Source organism: Mastigoproctus giganteus, chromosome 6, assembly GCF_048544385.1.
Source record: "Mastigoproctus giganteus isolate SK-2022 chromosome 6, ASM4854438v1, whole genome shotgun sequence".
NCBI lineage: Eukaryota > Metazoa > Arthropoda > Arachnida > Uropygi > Thelyphonidae > Mastigoproctus > Mastigoproctus giganteus.
The window spans coordinates 141,666,455-141,684,752 of record NC_143580.1 but is presented as its reverse complement, the minus strand read 5'-3'; the positions used below and the strand labels follow the sequence as shown (position 1 = coordinate 141,684,752).

At 36.4% G+C, this 18,298-nt stretch overlaps 1 protein-coding gene across 1 annotated transcript in view; it reads left to right on the top strand.

Annotated features, from left to right (window-relative positions):
• LOC150084626 (UDP-GalNAc:beta-1,3-N-acetylgalactosaminyltransferase 2-like) overlaps positions 1-18,298 on the top strand; it is a 185,834-nt gene that overhangs the window by 42,118 nt on the left and 125,418 nt on the right. The window contains exons 4-5 of the mRNA XM_090375365.1: positions 4,597-4,695; positions 17,262-17,357. Coding sequence (XP_090231491.1) covers positions 4,597-4,695; positions 17,262-17,357 — 195 coding nt within the window. The remainder of the gene's footprint in view (positions 1-4,596; positions 4,696-17,261; positions 17,358-18,298) is intronic.

The window sequence follows — 18,298 nt, the reverse complement described above, 5'->3', positions numbered from 1 at the left end:
TTAAACGAAAATATTTTTTCTGTTGCAGAATATCTTCACCTTCTGAACTTTCTTTTGCAGCATCTAGATTTCATGTATCTTCTACTCTCTTAAAAAAAATCAGTAATTTGGGTTTGTTTGCCTTTGCTTGATAGACCTTTGTAAATTTCGTGGTATGGAGCTAAGCATTTTTGAAGCTCCCTTTTGAACTTTGTGCTCCTTTCAGTCGAAGGATCTGCATTCAAAAAATAAGATTCTAATTGCTTGGCTAAGTTTATGCCTTCCTGTATGCTTTTTTAGTGTAAAATTTGGAATTCCAGAATTTTCATCTGCACTGTCAACCTCTGAATTGATTTGGTTTATCTCATTCCATCAAATAAATAAATAAATAAATAAATAAATCTTTATTGTGAAGTAGAATTACAGCACAATATCCCATCACGGCGACGAGCGCCAGGGGTTCACATATAGATAACATAAGTACAAATTCAAATGGCTACAAAATATAGCGAACACATACAAAAGGCTACAAAATATAGCGAACATATACAAAAGGCTACAAAATATAGCGAACACATACAAAAGGCTACAAAATACAGATTACAAATGCAAAAAGAAATACAAATACATCATAGAAACAAGGAGCTGAACACAAATAAAGAAAAACAAATACAACTTGGCAGTGATTCAGGTTTCAAGAGCTTTGATAAAGTTGTGTCTGTCCTTCTTTTTACTTATTATGGTGTCGATGTCGGCGTCCACACGGTTGAGGGCAGCGAGCATCTGCTTGGGCAGAAATCTATCGGTGAGTACAAGCCTGTTGTGGTGAGCCACAAGTGCTGGTACCGACCTTAGGCTTGGCTGTGGAATCCTCCAAGAGCAAGCATTCCAAATATTTGGAGATGATATTTGGCCTGAGATGGGTTTGGCTGTGAAGACCAGCCTCTTTTCAACGATCAGGAACTTCAACCTCGGGATGTTGAGTGCCTGTGCCATCATGGTAGTTGTGGTAGCGGGAGGTAGCCGAAGCTTGTTATTCGCCCATTTCAGTAGCCAGTATTCAGCAGTGTACACCCGCTTAAGGTTTGTATGTGCAGCAGAGGCCCATATTTCTGCACCATAGAGAATGGCAGGGTAGACGGTGGAGGTGATGAACCTTTTAACAGTGGCAGGATGTCGGACGTGTAGCAGCTGCTGCTTTGAGATCCACCGTAGACGAGAAAATCTGGTACTGAGTTTGTCGATCTGGTTGACAAAGGACATCTTTTGGTCGAACAGAACGCCAAGGTCTGTGTGCGAGGGTACGTTTGGTATTCGTACCCCTGCGAGTGAAACGTTGAGTACTGTCGGCATGGATTTAAGGGAGAATATAACCTGAGCAGACTTCAGAGGGTTAATTTTTAGATTGAAGTTTGCCAGGTACAATTCTAGATCCTTAAGTTGGGAATTGATCCTGTTGCTGAGCTGGGCGGGGTTGTCGCCAGGGTTAATTGGAGTCAGCAGTTTGAAGTCATCGGCATAGCATAGGAGACCATTCGTTGAGGCAATAATGGGCACGATGATGGCTGTGAACAGGACACCAGACAGGACACCCCCCTGCGGTACTCCAGCAGTAATGTCGCAGGATAGGGTATGTTGCTGCCAATGGAGAATAAGTATTCTGTGACTGAGAAGTGATTCCAAAAAGCACAGCATATCACCTCGAATGTGAAAATTCTCCTTAAGTAGGAGGAGCAAGGCCGGAATCGACACGGCATCAAAGGCTGCGCTTATGTCGAGGTATGTGGTTGCTAGCTCAACTCTTTGTTCGACTGCTGAGAGAATACGTTCTGTGGTGGCTGCCAAGTTAGTGATTGATGATTTTCCTGCGATAGGATAGTGGATTTCAGGTGGCTTCGTCTGGAGGATTTGTTGAGTGAGTGTGGGTAGCAAAGCCTTTTCAAGAGTTTTTAACAGACAAGAGGCAACTGATATGGGTCTGAAATGGCTGACGTTTGTGGCAAATTGGTTTTTGGGGATAGGGTACACTCTAATCCGCTTTGCCAGCCTCTTTTTCTGCCAGTAATTCTTGAATGTCTTCAGTAGTCATATCATCAAAACCTTTCCCCTCCTACCAACTCAGCAAGTTCTACTATCACACCGATTTCATTTTCTGCCTGTTCGACCGTATTTCCTGAATGAACTGACACTGGCCATACATTTTTCCAACGTGCATTTAATGTTGACAGTTTTACTTCTTTGAGCAATAAAACTATGATTTTGATATATTCCACAATTGAAAAATATATCTATGCCTCCATCACTTCAATAGATTCAGAATCGATGTTTTCCAAAATCCATTGTAATGATTAAAATACAGAGATTTCCCAACAATTTTTTTTTACATAATAACTAGCAAATTAACAGTGGAGATTCTTTTTTTTTTTTTTTTTGTTAGTTGTTGGCGCATTGGCTTCTGTGGCCATTTTGCACCTCCCAAGGTTTTGCATTTTGTACTCTGATCCAAGCCCGAGGCGGGATTCGAACCTGCGACCTTTGGGCTGCCAGGCAGGCACTTGACCCACCCGGCAAGCCCGGTCGGCCAGTGGAGATTCACAAAAAAAGAAAGGAAATGTTGAAAAATTACAACCAACATAATAGCAGGTTTCCCCGCTATTATGTTGGATGTAAAACAAAAGCTCAAAAATACCATGCTATGTGAGGTTTACCGCAGTTCTCTAACCGTTAGAGCGAAACTGTTATGTAAGTACCATGTTGTGCGAGGATTTCTGCAATTTATCAATCGTTAGAGCGAAACTGTGTTGTAGAAGTACCATGTTATATGGGGGTTGCCTGTATATAATAGTATCAGTTGATACTATTATACATATGTTATGAAATATATTGATCTAAAAAGAAGTTTCAGTGGAAAAAAAAAACTTGAAATTAGTAATACTGATTTATTATTGTGTTACTTTACCCACGTTCATTGTATTTCCAGTTTATTAAAAAAATAAACAGACTTGTGTTTTAAAATAAAATTTGAATGTTTTATGTGTGATTTGAAATCATGGGGATGGTTTTGCTAAAGTTGCTGATATCTTCTTCAATTATATAGCATCACCTGGAAAGGAAAATCCATTATACATTTAAAAATCTGAGACTTCTGTTTCAAAGTTTACTGGCTTCCCATCAGTTTGTGGGTGATCTTTATTAGAAACCATATCCTGAACTGTGAGTAATGTATATTGTCTAAGTGAATGGCCAAGCACTGTGTGGAAGTAAAGCTTTAATTTAAACACATTATTACTGTTTTTAACATACCTTTTACCTCTGGAGCTATGCTGCATTTACACTTTGCAGTGTAATACTGAATTGCTGGAGAGATATTTCATTGCAATAATTGAACTCAAATAAAATTATATGCCTTACTGCATTTGATTTTCAATCAGAGTGATCTTTCTGGCTCTGCAGAAGGCAGACCAAGTTCTCAGTGTTAAGGTTTGAACTTAGTTCAAATTAGAAACAACTACCATTATCTATGTTTCTGTCTAAGTTGCTAATGGCTTTTTAAATTGTATAGCATCACTGAAAAAGCAAATCTGCTATACCTTTTAAAATCAGAGACACTGCAAGGACAGTTGCTTTGAAGCTTATTGACTTCTCACAGCTGGTCTTGGTTGGTGAATGTATGCCGGATAAATAATTTTACTTAAATGGCATTTTTGCTTCCACACACTACTTGATTCACACGTACAAAATATATGCACAGTTCAACATATCTTTGCTAATAAAGATCACTTGCCAGCTGATGAGAAGCCAGTGAGCTTGGAAATAGCTATCCTGGCTGTCTCAGACTTCCTAAAATATAGTGGAGTGGATTCACCTTTTCAGTAATGCTATACAATTTTAAGCAAACTTAGGCAGAACCATGGATAATGAATCTGTCTCTGATTTGCGTAACACCAAGACTTAATGCTAAGCTCAGCCTTTGTCTTCAGTGTGGACAGAAAGAGCCCTATGATGAAAAATGGATGCAGTAAATCATACATTTGATTTCATTTTGACTACTGCATTTAAATATTCCTTTGCCATCCTATGGTATTATGCTTGTGGCACAAACACAGCCCAGTTCTATGGGTTAAACTGGGTTTGGGTATAATGGTTATATGTTTAACCTTTACTTCCACAGAACACTTTACTGTAAATACTGTAAATTTACTTAAGACAAAATACATTATTTTCAGTTCAGAATACATTTTGTGATAGAGACCACATGTCAGCTGATGAGATGTTAAGCTTGGAAACAGCTCTCCTGCCAGTGTCTTAAATTTTTAAATGTATGTATTTGCTTTTTCAGGCTATAGTTTAAAAAGATATTAGCAACTTAGGGGCAGAACCACGGATAATGGTTCTGCCCCTTGAACATATGCCCAACCCTTAAATTCTGAATATTTCATTAGCCTTCAGGTGCGAAAAAAATCCCCATGAATGAAAATTAGACACAGCAAAACATTCAAATAATTTTATTTTATTTCAATTTTTGTGTTGAAATACCCCCTACATCTTCTAGCTTATTTATTTCATCTATTATATAGTTTTCAGATTTGTCAGTTAAGTTTTATGATGTCATTATAGGTCCATCATCCTATTGTTTTACTGAAATTGGGAGTTTTAGCTGATGCTGTGCCTTCACATGCCAATATTACTATAGCTTTGCTTAATGGTGCTACTAAGGTTTGTCTGAAATATATCTTTTTCTCATTTAAAAATTTTCTAATAACAACATAAGTAAATCATAACGGAAATTCCTCTTTTGAGTTATCTTATTTTAAAATAAAAGTGCAGTATAAAAGTGTGTGATAAATTGTTATTGCATCACATGACTTAAGAAATAATAAAAATTAAATTAAGAAACAATTAAAAAAATGGAAAAAAAAATTCATGATGTGATCTGTGTTCTCTAATTTAGTGTGATCTGTGTTATTTAATTTAGTGTGATCTGTTTGTATAGTAATTTTTATTTAATTTAATAGAGCATGTTCATCAAAATTTTTATAATCTGATATGTAAAGGTGACTGTATGACAGTGCCTATCAATCTTCTGGCTGATTTGTGCTATCATAGCAGCCTTTTCTTTACCACTTTCCTCCTTGCTGTCTTATAAGGTGTTTCTCAAAATTTCCAGGACCGATTTTTTTTTTTTTTTTTTATATTGCTAACTGTTAATGTAATTTCTTTTATATATATATATATATGAGGCATACTCAATTACTTACATCCATGCAAATTCTTGCACATATCATTCTTGTCAGAGCATCATGAAAACACTTTCCCATTGACATTTTCATGATAGCTTTCAGTCACTGTTAGTCTGGTGCTACACAAGCAATCAGAAATCATTAAATTTAGGTTTCATGATGGAAGGGAGCGTGTTGAAGAAGATCCCAGTTTGGGCCATCCTACTACTACTACACATTTGGGGGAACGGATGTGTCTACACGGAGCTACACTTGATTGTTGACGGCGGACTGGGATCGTAGGATAACTTCGTTTGGTTTTGGATCAATACTAGGATTTTGCCATGGATTTTTTTGATTTTAAAGTACATGCAAATGGAGGTAAGTGATATATTCCAGGTAAGAGTTTTGCTTACTATAGTTCTCACCAATTTTTGTGCCTTTTGAAAGTATTTTTTTTTTGTTGCCTCTGTAGCCGGGTGGGCAGGAGCAGCAGTGCGTAGCACACGCTTCTTGATCAGACCGGGGTTCGAGCCCGTGACCACCAAATACGGAGGATGCAGAAAGGTCAAGAAATGACCACTGCATATCCCCGGAGCGATATGGCCTTAGTTGCTAATGCTCCTAAAAACCAAATAACAACAACATTGAAAGTATTTTCGTGCAGTGCAATCGCTACAGTCTAGCAGCAATGATCTCACTGTTACTGTTGTTGACATGATTGCACCTCATGAACACAAGAGTTTTAGTATATTACAAGTAAAACTAGCTACATTAGGCATATTTTGAACGGGGAATCAGATTATAATGATAGTTATAACGCAATCTCAGAACTTGAGTTAGTTTTCTTTGTTTATAGCGGTTTCCCCGCCAAAACTGGGAAATCATGATATTCCAGTTTAAATAGCTGTATGTTGGAATTAGACACATTAAATCATTTCCCCCAACATAAAGAACAAATAAAAATGGACAAAACGATTGGGTGAGAACAAAATACTGAGGATAAATGGCAAAAATCTGGAAATAATGGTTTAGATATAGAGACAAACCCTGGCTTAGAAATAAGAATTTTAAGTGAAAAACCCCCAAAAATGGCAATGAAACTAATAATGAAGACTTAGATGCATGTCCTCCAGACCTCTTGAGTATGAAAAGGGCCAAAAAAGTGAGGAACCAAGCTGAGAACAAAGAGCAAAGTAAAACAATGAAAAGACTGATAATAAGACATGAGGGAAAAAAGGTTTCAAGCAATAAATGAATTGGCAGATCAAATTAAGCAAATAAAAATAGTTGAAATTGTACTTAGAGGACTTCCTACATAACCAGACCAGCAGAATAACATCTGCAGTTAGACTGCATGTTATAAACTGTTGGATAGTCTTAGAGCAAAGGGTGATAGAACTCAACACAGAAAATAGAGTGCTCAGATCTAGGATAGACAATGTAACTGAGGAAAGGAATAACTACAAAGAAATAAACACCCTAAGTTATGCCCAGGTAGCAAGGGCAAGAAAAACAGAAAATACCCACCTAAGGAAATACCCAAGACTAAAAAAACCAGACAGTGACTACAAGACTAGTGAGGCAGTCAGAGAAGCTGTTGTGACACAACTGAAACCCCACCTAAAGGAGATCAGAATAAGCAGTATGAGGAAAGTGAGAGAAAATGGGGTGCTAGTGGAAGTAGCAAACAAAGAAGATTTGAAAAGGGTAGAAACTGACCCCAAAATCTTAAAAATTGGTTTAAAACCAGAGAAAAACCAAAGGGAAAGAACCCACATATTCTATTATTTGATGTCATACAATTTACTCCTGAGAAGGAATTAATGACAGACATATATTATAAAAATTTCCAAAAAATAATGGACATAGAAGAGTTTGCTTAACAGTTCCAACTCAAAAGAGTCACAAAAAAAAAAAGCAGGAAAAATGGCCAGATAAATATCATTGTGAGATTTTCCTAAAAATCTGGAGGCATCTACAAGGGCAGCAAAGAATCTTGCTGGCTGGACCAGCCACTTCTCTGTAACAAGATGTTATAATTGTCATAAATTTGGACACACTGCCAGGGAAACAGAAAGAACCTGTCTGTGGTCACTGTGCAGTAGTTGGGCATGACTATAAAAACTGTAGAAATAAAAATCAGCAGCCAAAATGTGCTACTTGCAAGGCAGAACGGCTGACTGACTATGCACACAGCATCAGGGATGAAAAATGCCACTGCTATAAGAAAATGACAAAGCAAATACAATCTAGGACCAACTATCGGCCAGACTGAAACTAGAAATGTGACTAGGTCTTTAAATCTTGCCCAATTGAATACTCAAAGAGCAAGAACTGTTGTAGATCAGATCAAATTCAAATTAGAATGAAATAATATAGATATCTTGGTACTCCAAGAGCCCTACACACACACATATGGGTAGGGTTCAAGGATACCCAAGAGGCTACAAAATAATAGAATACACCCCAGGTGTCCCTTCTACAGCAGTAGTGGTCAGAAACACTAACCTCACAGTCACGAAGGTGGGTCACCTCTGCTCCCCAGTGGCATTGTGTGCCCATATCACAAGTGCAGTTGGACAGTTCTATATTATATCTCTTTATGCAAGACCAGGTGAAGACATAAACCTTACTATAGATTACTTACAAGCAGTCATAAATTTGTTACCTACTGCAAAATGTGTGTGCTGATGTCAACTGCCGGTCAGCCTTATGGCATAGCCTTGCAGAAGACAGAGGGGGGCACACACAATGGCCAGATATTATCAGATTTTATAGCCACCTCACCCTTTCAAGTGATAAATCAACCTAATAACTTACCAACTTTTAGCAGTACTATGTGGGAGAGTGACATTGATGTCACTCTTGCCACCAATTCAATAGCCTATAAAATTACAGACTGGTATATCCAGCCAGCCTGGGCTACATCAGATCATAGAGCCATTGCCTTCAAACTAAACAGGCAGTTACAAACAACCAACACAACACTTGTTGGATATCAAAAGGTATAACCTTAAAAAGGCAAACTGGCAGATTTTCGCAGAACATACAGCAGCTGAGCTGCAAAAACAGGAAAATGAGTGGTCTAGATCAGGCAACTGTAGCCCAGATGAGCAAACCTGTCTATCCCACGGAAAAAGCCGAGGAAGCACGCGGTCCCTTGGTTGTGCCCCAAACTGACTATACTCAGAAGGGTTCACCAGGCTAGGAGAAATTTCCAAAGAGCCAGAACATCTTGGCCACAAAATGAGGTGGATGCACTGAGAGATTCTTATAGAACTCTCAGGAATCAGTATATAGCCCATAAGAAACAAGAAAAAGAAATGCTGGAGGCACTTGGTGGGAAGTGACATTAACTTAAATGGCACCAGACCTTAGTGGAAGAAATGCCACTAACTTGTGGCATTTCTTCAGCATGGTCCTATATTTATCTAATAAATCGTCAGATCGTGTATGCTTAATATCATTAGTCCCCACATGAATAATAATATTCTCTTTACCCCTCTTAAAATCTGACAGTGTGTTGGTGACATCATTAATAGATGCTCCCAGCAGGCATACCCTGGTTCCAGTCCATCTGTCCTTATTATAAAAAATATTTCCTGTTTTCCTGACAATGGAGTCTCCTAATAGAACTAAGTCCTTTTGAACCCGATTAATTTGCACTTGGTTATCATGTTCTGGGGTCCGAATCAGGAGTGCATCACTTGGTAGGTTACTAGAGTCTTGAGTCTCCGACAAGCTAGAATATTTCCAGTTATATTATTTTTGAGGGCCAGCGCCCATTTTTTTCAGTGACTCAAATTGTTCTGGCATCATCTGTCATTGTTCTGCTATTCTGTGGATCGACGTATGAAGCCTCACCACCATGCCCCGTCCGTGTACTTCTCTCTGCCGTTGATTTCACTCCAGTTTCCTCCTCTCTTAATGACATAGGTCTTTATTCTTTGTTCTAGCAATGCACGAAATTTAAACTTAAGATTGGTACCCTCCTTACAATGGTGACAAAGAAAAGAATCAGCAGGTGAGCTATGATTATCCACTAGTTTGATCTTGGAATACATGCCACATCTTGCCCCAGTATTCATCCTCGCAGTTTCTGCAATATCCACTGTTCTGATATCATATCACCTTAGCTATTATGTTAAGTTACTTTGCTATTGAAGCTTTTGTTGTTGACTGGTATCTGTCTCATGTCGTGATTGTTGTTCAATTAGTCTATTTAGCAGTGTCCTGGTTCCCTGAAAAACAGGGCCTTATTGACCAACATTCCAACTTGTATGAGATTAGTTCTTTCTTACTGGTCACTTTGTCTTATTGTAATGATAAGATTTCAGCCTATAAATTATCCAGTTCCATCATCCTGATCCTTTATTGGCAGCAATTCTCATCTGTTCGTTAACCCTATAGTCGACTTATTGCTAATTGAGAAGCAATAAGTCAACTATATGGTTATTGCTAATCTCATGGTACGCCATGAGAAGATCAGGAGTTGACATTGGGTCTGAACTTCAGATGATTGCCCTGTAGGCCTAGCTTAGATGTGAGGGACCCTATCCTGGTTAGATAGTCTCAGACCCTTATCCCAGATAGATAATATGGTTGCTATTTGAAAAGATTTCATTCACATTCCTTTTTTTTCTATAAAGGTTGAAAGATATTTTTATGAATATAACATTCAGCATTTTGTGTGTCATATTAAAATTTTCATTCAGTTGTCATCTTATTTTTTAATTTTTACTTTAAAAAAATTTAAGAGGAATTAAATAAAACCATTGTATAAAAAACACTGAATCTGATGCATATTCACTTCTGTTGTATGCTGATTTTTTTGAAGAACCAGCCTTATTTCAGAATTTTTCTTCAAACCCTTTGATCCATTTCAAAACACTTAAGCACTGATGAAGAGGTTACCATATCAATCAATATCTCTTTATTGCATCAAAAGTGTAGCCTTTAAAAACATCTCTGTATTTACAGTTTTTTTGAAGGCAGTACTTTTGAGACAGAGGAGTGAGGTGCATTGCTGAATTGTTCCATTGATAGCATGATTGCGTGCACAGCAAACTATGATTAACAGTACTTGATTGCTTTATAAATGAGACTTTTAACTGCGAATTAGAAATAAAAATTTTATTAATTTAACTGAACATAACATTTTCACTAAGATAGGTTTGAGATAGTAAGATACAAGAAGCCTCCACTGAGGGATTCAACAGCAAATTGCAATCAACACCATCTGATGGACATTAGCAATGAATATAGAATAAGAGTTTAATTGCTTACCATAATTAAACTGTTGCATTGAAATTAAACTAAACATAGAGATAATTTCATGCATATAAGAAAGTTTTTTTTTAAGAAAATTTCTAATTTGCAGTTTAATATGTGTAGGATTTAGGACTAAATATCCTCAGACTACAGGAAAAGTTTATTGTCATATAAGGGTATCCCGATAGTAGAACAGCTAACAACCCAGTTGCGAATTAAGTCCACAATACTATTGTCATTTTCATTCAGTCTGCCTCTGCAATAGCACTATTACAGAAATACAGTGCAGTAATGTGCACTTTTAGCAAAAATAGTGTCCATTACCTCCATTATTTATTAATGTAATTAATGCCTAATTACCTTCATTAAAGGAGATGTGTCCATTAGCTTCAAGATGCTCCATATGCCTTCTGAAAATATTCTGGCTTACGTGCTGCAGTTGTTCCTTGGATATTTTGGCCACTTCGGCTTTAATGATTTCCCTGCATTCTTCCCTATGAGAATTCATTCTGTATTCTCTGTAACTAATGGAGGCCTGATAATCCTCCTAATACTCAAAAGTACACCAAACAGCCATTCTTACACTGTAGAGGGCAACTGCAGAATTAAGACAGAAAAATGTGGTTTTTTTAAACCCCTATACTTGTTCTTTTGGCTGTTTGCTCGTCTGCTCAAATATAACCATGCCTCATCTGAAAAAAACATCATTTCTGGGTTGATTTTGCCATTATGAACTGACTGAAGGAACTATTTGCAGTAATTGACTCTGGCTGTGGAATCTTGTGGCTGCAAAGACTGTCCTACTATTGATCTGTAGAACTGCAATTTTTAACAGTTCTGTTTCTGTTCTTGTAGTACTCTTTGACACTCCTGTTTCTTATGTGAGGTGCCTAAAAGATTACATGGAAAATGTTCCTGATGCATGCCAAATTCACCCCTGTTAGCCTGGCAGTAGTGGTGCATTACCTGACAAATGATCTTCGAAAATAATGTTCCCACATCCACGTTAACTTTTAATCAAAGATTAAAAATCTTAAATTTTTTCTACCTTCCTAACTATAGTCAAACTTTTACTACTTTCCTAACTATAGTCAAACTTTTACTACTTTCCCAACTATGGTCAAACTTTTACTACAGTTGTTTCTGAATTGAATTTTTTATGATTTTTATAAAGAAACTGTTTGTGAAAACTTGTCAGGGGGCCTGCCACCATCTTTGGAACTATTTGGCATTTTGCTCAAAGAGTAGCATGATACCAGATGAGTGCCAATGCTGTATATGTTTAAAGTTTCGAAATAATTGTTTTTCTTCCCACACTAGTTCAGTAGACATCTACAGTCTTACCCTAGTTTTTTTGAAAGGTTTATTACTGTTTTTGCAGAGTAAAGATGGAGAAAATTAAACTAAGTATGTTCTCTAAATGGCCACTATATTGCAAAGTTTCAAATTTTGAAATAAACCTAAAAATAAAAGTAATTAATAGCATCAAATTTATACGATTTTTTAATTTTTTAATAATATTGATATACATAATAAGCAGAAATATATGCACAATGCATGTTTGAAATTTTGTGCACTGATGTCTTTTAAACTGGAAAAATGGAAGAGATTAAGTGATTAATGTTTCTATTTTATGTCTGAAATAGTTTTTTTTTTCTCAATTTTCAGAAGTAATATTTTTTTTGAAAAGAAAAAAAAAAGTCTAAGTCTTAACAAAAATTTAAGACTTAAATTTTTGTTAAGACTTAAAAAGTACAATACATATACTTACAATAAGTACTGCAGTCCATTAAGAAAAATGTGAAGTATGGTACTGTTTAAGTAAAATTCAAAAAACCACCACTGTTTTTTGCTAAATTTTAGGCACAACAATCACTGGGATACTTGCTAGTCTCACTTTGGTTTACTGTTTAATAATACATCTTTGGTTCTCAGTTTATTTACTAAGTTATAGATTATTATTTATTCTTGTGTGGTACGTAGATACCAGGAAACTTAATACTTATTAGCAGAATTATGTAGCACACATTAGTCATGCATGACTGATGTGTGCTGTTTCTATCATGAAGTTATCTATGGCTGATATGGAGATAAACCCATATAGAACTGGAATTTACCATGAGAAAATTCTGGCAATTGACACATGCTATTCTTTCTGAGTGCAGTATTGTAACCCTTCCAGTAGAAACCTTGCAGGTAGTTCAAAGATCACAAGCAAGAACTGTAAAAAGACTGGCTTAGCAATGAAAAATGACAAGAGGGATAAAAAATATAGAGTAGATACCGATAACGAAGGTTAACTAAAACATAACATGATCATATGTAGAGAGTGAATAGCGGTTTTGTTAGTCTGACTGACAGCTATTTATGTCTTTATAAAAATTTTCTTAACCTGATTCATCATCATCATCAGCCATTTTCAATCTACTGCAGGATGAAGGCCTCTCCAGCAACTTTCCAGTTCCTTCTGTTTTGAGCATTGGCCATCCATTTACTACCCACAAACTCATGAATTTCATCTATCCATCTCCACCTTTGTCTTCCAGGTTTTCTTCTAGCTCCTCTTGGATACCATTCTGTTATTTTCTTAGTTCATCTGTCATCATGTCTTCGAGCTATGCCTCCTGCCCAAGACCATTTTAGTTCTTTAGTCTTGATAAGAATGTCCTTTACTTGAGTTTGCTGCCTAATCCATGTGTTTCTCTTCTTATCTAACAGTCTGATTCCCAGTATAATTCATTCCATTCTTCGCTGTGTAGTTCTCAGCTTCTCTTCCATTCTTTTGGTGAGTGCCCAAGTTTCACTTCCATAAGTCACGGTGGGGAGTATACATTGGTTCATTGTTTTACGTTTCAGACAAACTGGGATATTGCTCTTCAGTATGTGACTATATTTCCTGAATGCTATCCATCCAAAATTTATTGTTCTCTTGACTTCCAGCCATTTATTATTATTACAGCTAATAACTTGTTCCAGATAAGTATATGACTCCACCTTTTCAATTACTGCTCCTTCAATCATTATTTTCCTTTCTGTGGCATACTTGTTCATCATTACTTTTGTTTTAGCCATATTCATCTTTAGTCCAAAATCTTACTAAATCTGCATAACTGATTAAGATTTTCCTCTAATTCTTTGGGATCGTGGCTTATGACCACAATATCATCTGCTTTGGTTTAGGTACTCTCCATTCACATTGACTCCTTTCTGCGACCAGTCTAATCTTCTGAAAGCTTCCTCAAGGGCAGCAGTAAACAGCTTCGGAGATATTGTGTCTCCTTGTCGAACTCCTTTCTCAATTTTAAATTTCCTACTGTCTTTGTCTAGTGTAATAAAGGAGGTAGCACTCTCATATATCTTCTTCAAAATCATAATATATCTGTGCTTTGTCTTTCCAGTGCCCGAAACATTGCCTTATGCTGTATGGAGTCAAATGCCTTTTCATAATCCACAAATGCCAGGCATAATGGTGTTTTATATTCATTTGCTTTCTCCATTAGCTGTGATATTACATGAAGGTGATCCATAGTTGAGAATCCTGTCCTAAAGCCAGCTTGCTCTTTCGGTTGATTCTCATCAAGTATTCTTTCTAACCTGTTAGTAATGACCCTTGTGAACAACTTGTAGATGTGGGATAACAAGCTAATTGGTCTATAATTTCCAATTTCTGATTTATCTCCTTTCTTATGCAGCAAAACTATGATTGCATTATTCCACTGCTTAGGTGTCACACCTTTTCTAATGCACTTTGTGAAGAGCCTTGCTAGTTTTTGTGTTATGTCTCTTCCTCCCAATTTTAACAACTCTACAGTAACTTCATCTTCCCCGGGGCTTTCTGATTCTTCATTTTCTTCAATGCATGTTCTACCTCATCAGGAAGAATATCGGGTATGTCGTATGTGTTGCTACTTTGCAATCCATCTTCCCCACTGCTGGCACCATTCCCCTTCAACTTGTATAATTCTCTATAGTAGTCTTCTGCTATTTGAATTATGCCTTCTCTACTGTTTATAAGTACACCATCGCTATTCTTCAGTTTCAGTATCATTTCTGTATGTCTTTCTGTATTACTACTAATGGCTGCTGATTTAAATCCTTTGTTTTCCTTTAATGCTTGTTCTACTTTTCTTGTGTTAAATCTTCTTATGTCCTCTCTGAGTCTCTTTCTAATGGCTTTGCATAACTCAGTATACTCAATTTTCTCCCTGTCAATGTTTTTCTTGCTTTTCATTTGTCGTCTTCAGTTCATCATGACAAGTGTTTTTGACTAATTTTTTCTTCTTTGGATTTCTTTTTCCCTATAGGTTTCTTGGGCTTTATCACTTTCAGAAAATTGTAATATTCCTCGTCGATATCTTGATCCTGAGCAGTCTGCAGAAGTCTTAAGTTCCAGTACATACTGCTTTTTCTCCTCTTCTGTTATCTCAAAGACCTTTGTATTATTTACTCATGTCAGTTTTTTCCTTTCCTACATCTATATCAAGTGTACATCTTACCATTCTGTGATCATTTCCAACATTTACCTTATTCAAGACGGTAACATCATTCACAATATATCTTCTGTTAGTGAGAATGAAGTCGATTTCATTAGTAGTTAATCCATTTGGACTCTTCCATGTCCACTTTCTGTTCACCCTTTTCTTGAAAAAAGTGTTCATTACTGACAGTCCTTGAGATTCTGCAAATTCCACAAGTCTTTCACCTCTTTTATTTCTTTCACCAATTCCAAAATTTCCTATAGTTCCCCTTTCTGCACTGTTTTGTCTTTTTCCAACCTTAGCATTGAAGTCCCCCATAATAATAGTGTAGTGGGTTTTCTGCTCATCTAGAATCACCTAGGACTTATTAATAAATGGAATGGTTAAGTCAACTTTAAGAGTACATCTTTGATAATTTTAAAATGAAAGTGATGTTCTGTTGTCTGTTATTGATGGTTTTTGGGAAGAGTTTAATTCTAACTGATCTGAGGAATTTTTCATCCTATGAGAGTCTATGGGTAATGTGTCCAGATTATAGAGTTGACAAAACGTAAACACAAAACTCTGTACAATTGAGGTATTTGACCATGACTATTCTGGATCTCACTTTTTCAGTGTTAGATTTAAAGAATGTCCAGTCTAAAAACCATTTCAAGAGAAGAAATCTTTTCAGGTTAAATAGAGAAATGCCAGACCAAATCGGAAGGCATATAAAATACTAGATTAAAGCATATAAAATACTAGATCTAAACTTGCAACAGTATCATTGAAATCAAAATCAGTTGATATCTAATAAATATGCTAACAGAGATTCACAGACAGAAAAATGTTTGATACTCTAATGTTTATATGTGTAATTTTAATTGTATTAAAATACAACCTGTCACTGTATTTTAATATAAAATATGTATTTTGCCTCTGTAATTTAATTTCTAGCATAGTTGTGGACTTTAAAAAAATTCTCTTGCTTTTTCCAAAAAATCTTTGTTCATCCTGTTTTTTTTTTAATAGAAATCTTGCTTTTTTTTTTTTTTTCAAAAAAAACTTTTTTTCATTTGTTTTTGCTTAAAAACCTCCTGTTTTATTATTATTATTATTAGTCATATGGTGCAAGGAAGCCTGAGGCTTATGTTGCACCAGCCAAAAAAAAAAAAAAAAAAAAATTCCCACGTTACCCTGAGAGAGAATCAGAAGTAAAAGGGAATCACCAAGAAAGCAAGAAAGAGAAGAATGATGATATGATGATATCCAGCTCAGGACTTGAGTTTGCCAAGCCCATACCACCAGATACAAATGCCTGATTTCCAACTTTTTAAAAATTAAAAGTTGGCAGCTATGCTAGTATCAAAATTACCCCCCCAGAGTGCCTATGAGTTTTCATGTACCTACGAGGGGTGATCATTTAATTTGCGGACTGGTGCAAGATTTTATGTTTAACGCCCAAACTTTCCATAGCTGCCACTAGATGCACTCTCCCTGATCACTACTAAGCTGACTGTGTGTGTGTGTGTGTGTGTGTGTGTGTGTGTGTGTGTGTGTGTGTGTGTGTGTGTGTGTGTGTGTGTGTGCACATTCTTGTTGAGTATTCGTGCTAGTATTGTGTAAAGAGTTTTTTTTTAGCTGCATGTCACTGATGATTGTTTTGAAGCAAGTATCATGTTATTTTTGATTGTATCAGATTGAACAGCGATATGTAATTTGTTATTGTGTCAGATGGGGCTTAAATGCATTGGAAACAGTTAAAGTGATGAATGAAGCATATGGTAATGAGTACGGCCATATTCTGGTGTGACCGAACATTACGGTGTGAAGTGGTTTCTCCATCAAGACAGTGCCAGGCCCCATATGGCTAATATTGTGTAGCCAGTGATCACTGCCATAGTTGCCGAGATTCTGCTACATCCCCTTTAGCCCTGTGTGATTTCTTCCTATTTCCATGTCTGAAGAAAGTTCTGAAAGCAAGCATTTTGCATCCAATACAACAATGCTTGCAGAGCCACAACTGAAGCACTTTGCAGTCTTTTGAGAAATGGCTTGCAAGAAGCATTGATGCTGCTTTCAAGCTATTGCATGGGTATGATGGTGGTGAAAGTGCATAAAGTTCAAGGGAGAGAATTTCAAGAAGGAGAAATCCATAGAAGGTTCGGATGATGACAATTAAGATAAGATCTTGCACCAGTCTGCAAATTAAATGATCACCCCTTGTACTAATGGGTTAAATTCTGTTATTTTTGTGTCCTGAAATGAGAGTGAGGTTAATATGAAATTAGGATATAATAAATAATTAGTGAATTAACTTTTTTTGTTGCAGGATATTTTATCAAAAGCATCAATAACACCTGAAAAACCAGGGATTTTGGTAAATGGTTATTTATATCGTCCAGTACAACAGATTGTACTTCCTAGGGTAGGTCATTTAAATAAGTTGTAAGATGGAAAATACAGGCAGTTCTCGCTTTACGAGTTTTCGCTTTACAAGTTCCCGGGGTTACGAGTTTCCGACTTAACGATTTTTTTTTTTCCCCTCCAAGTATCAACAAAATCGAAAATATTAATTGCAAAAAATGAATGTTAAACATTCATAAATACTGCATTTCAAACCACGCGCGTAGCTATACAATACAGTGTACCCCGCTTAATCCATTACCATCGTATCACGAAAATATTGCAATGTGAACCCAATAACACATTGTTTTTTGATAATTCATTCCATGACCTCAGAGGCGTCTCCGTAGCCAGGTGGGTAGAAGCAGCAGTGTGTAGCACATGCTTCTTGATTAGACTAGGGTTCGGACCCCTGACCGCCAAATACGGAGGATGTGGAAAGGTCAGGGTATGACCACCGCATATCCCCGGAGCAATATGGCCTTAGTTGCTAATGCTCTTAAAAAAAACCAAATAACAATAACGACCTCGGAAGTTGAAATTTTCGCTATATAACTCCCTAAAAGGTCGTTTTTAAGGTGTAAATGGTATTATTACCAATTAAAATCATTAAACACACTACACTCCCATCGTTATCATGTTCCGTTATAAGAACCAAATTTGAATGGCTTTGTGATATTTTTCTAAAGCATTTCTCACATTTCTGGAGGTCACGACAATAAAAACAATTTGCACTTTCCAGTTTATTGGGCTTTTCTGTTACTGCAAGCAATTATAAACATGTAGTAAACTGGATATTATTGCATTTGTGAAAATACTGATAGCTGGAATTCTGTGGGTTTTTACATTATTATGGTGAAATGTGTTTGCCCTTTACTGAAATCTTCAATCTTATAAAAAACATAAATAAATTTTCAGAATTTTCTCTTCATTCTCTTTTTTTAAGCTTCCTAAACTTTTTAC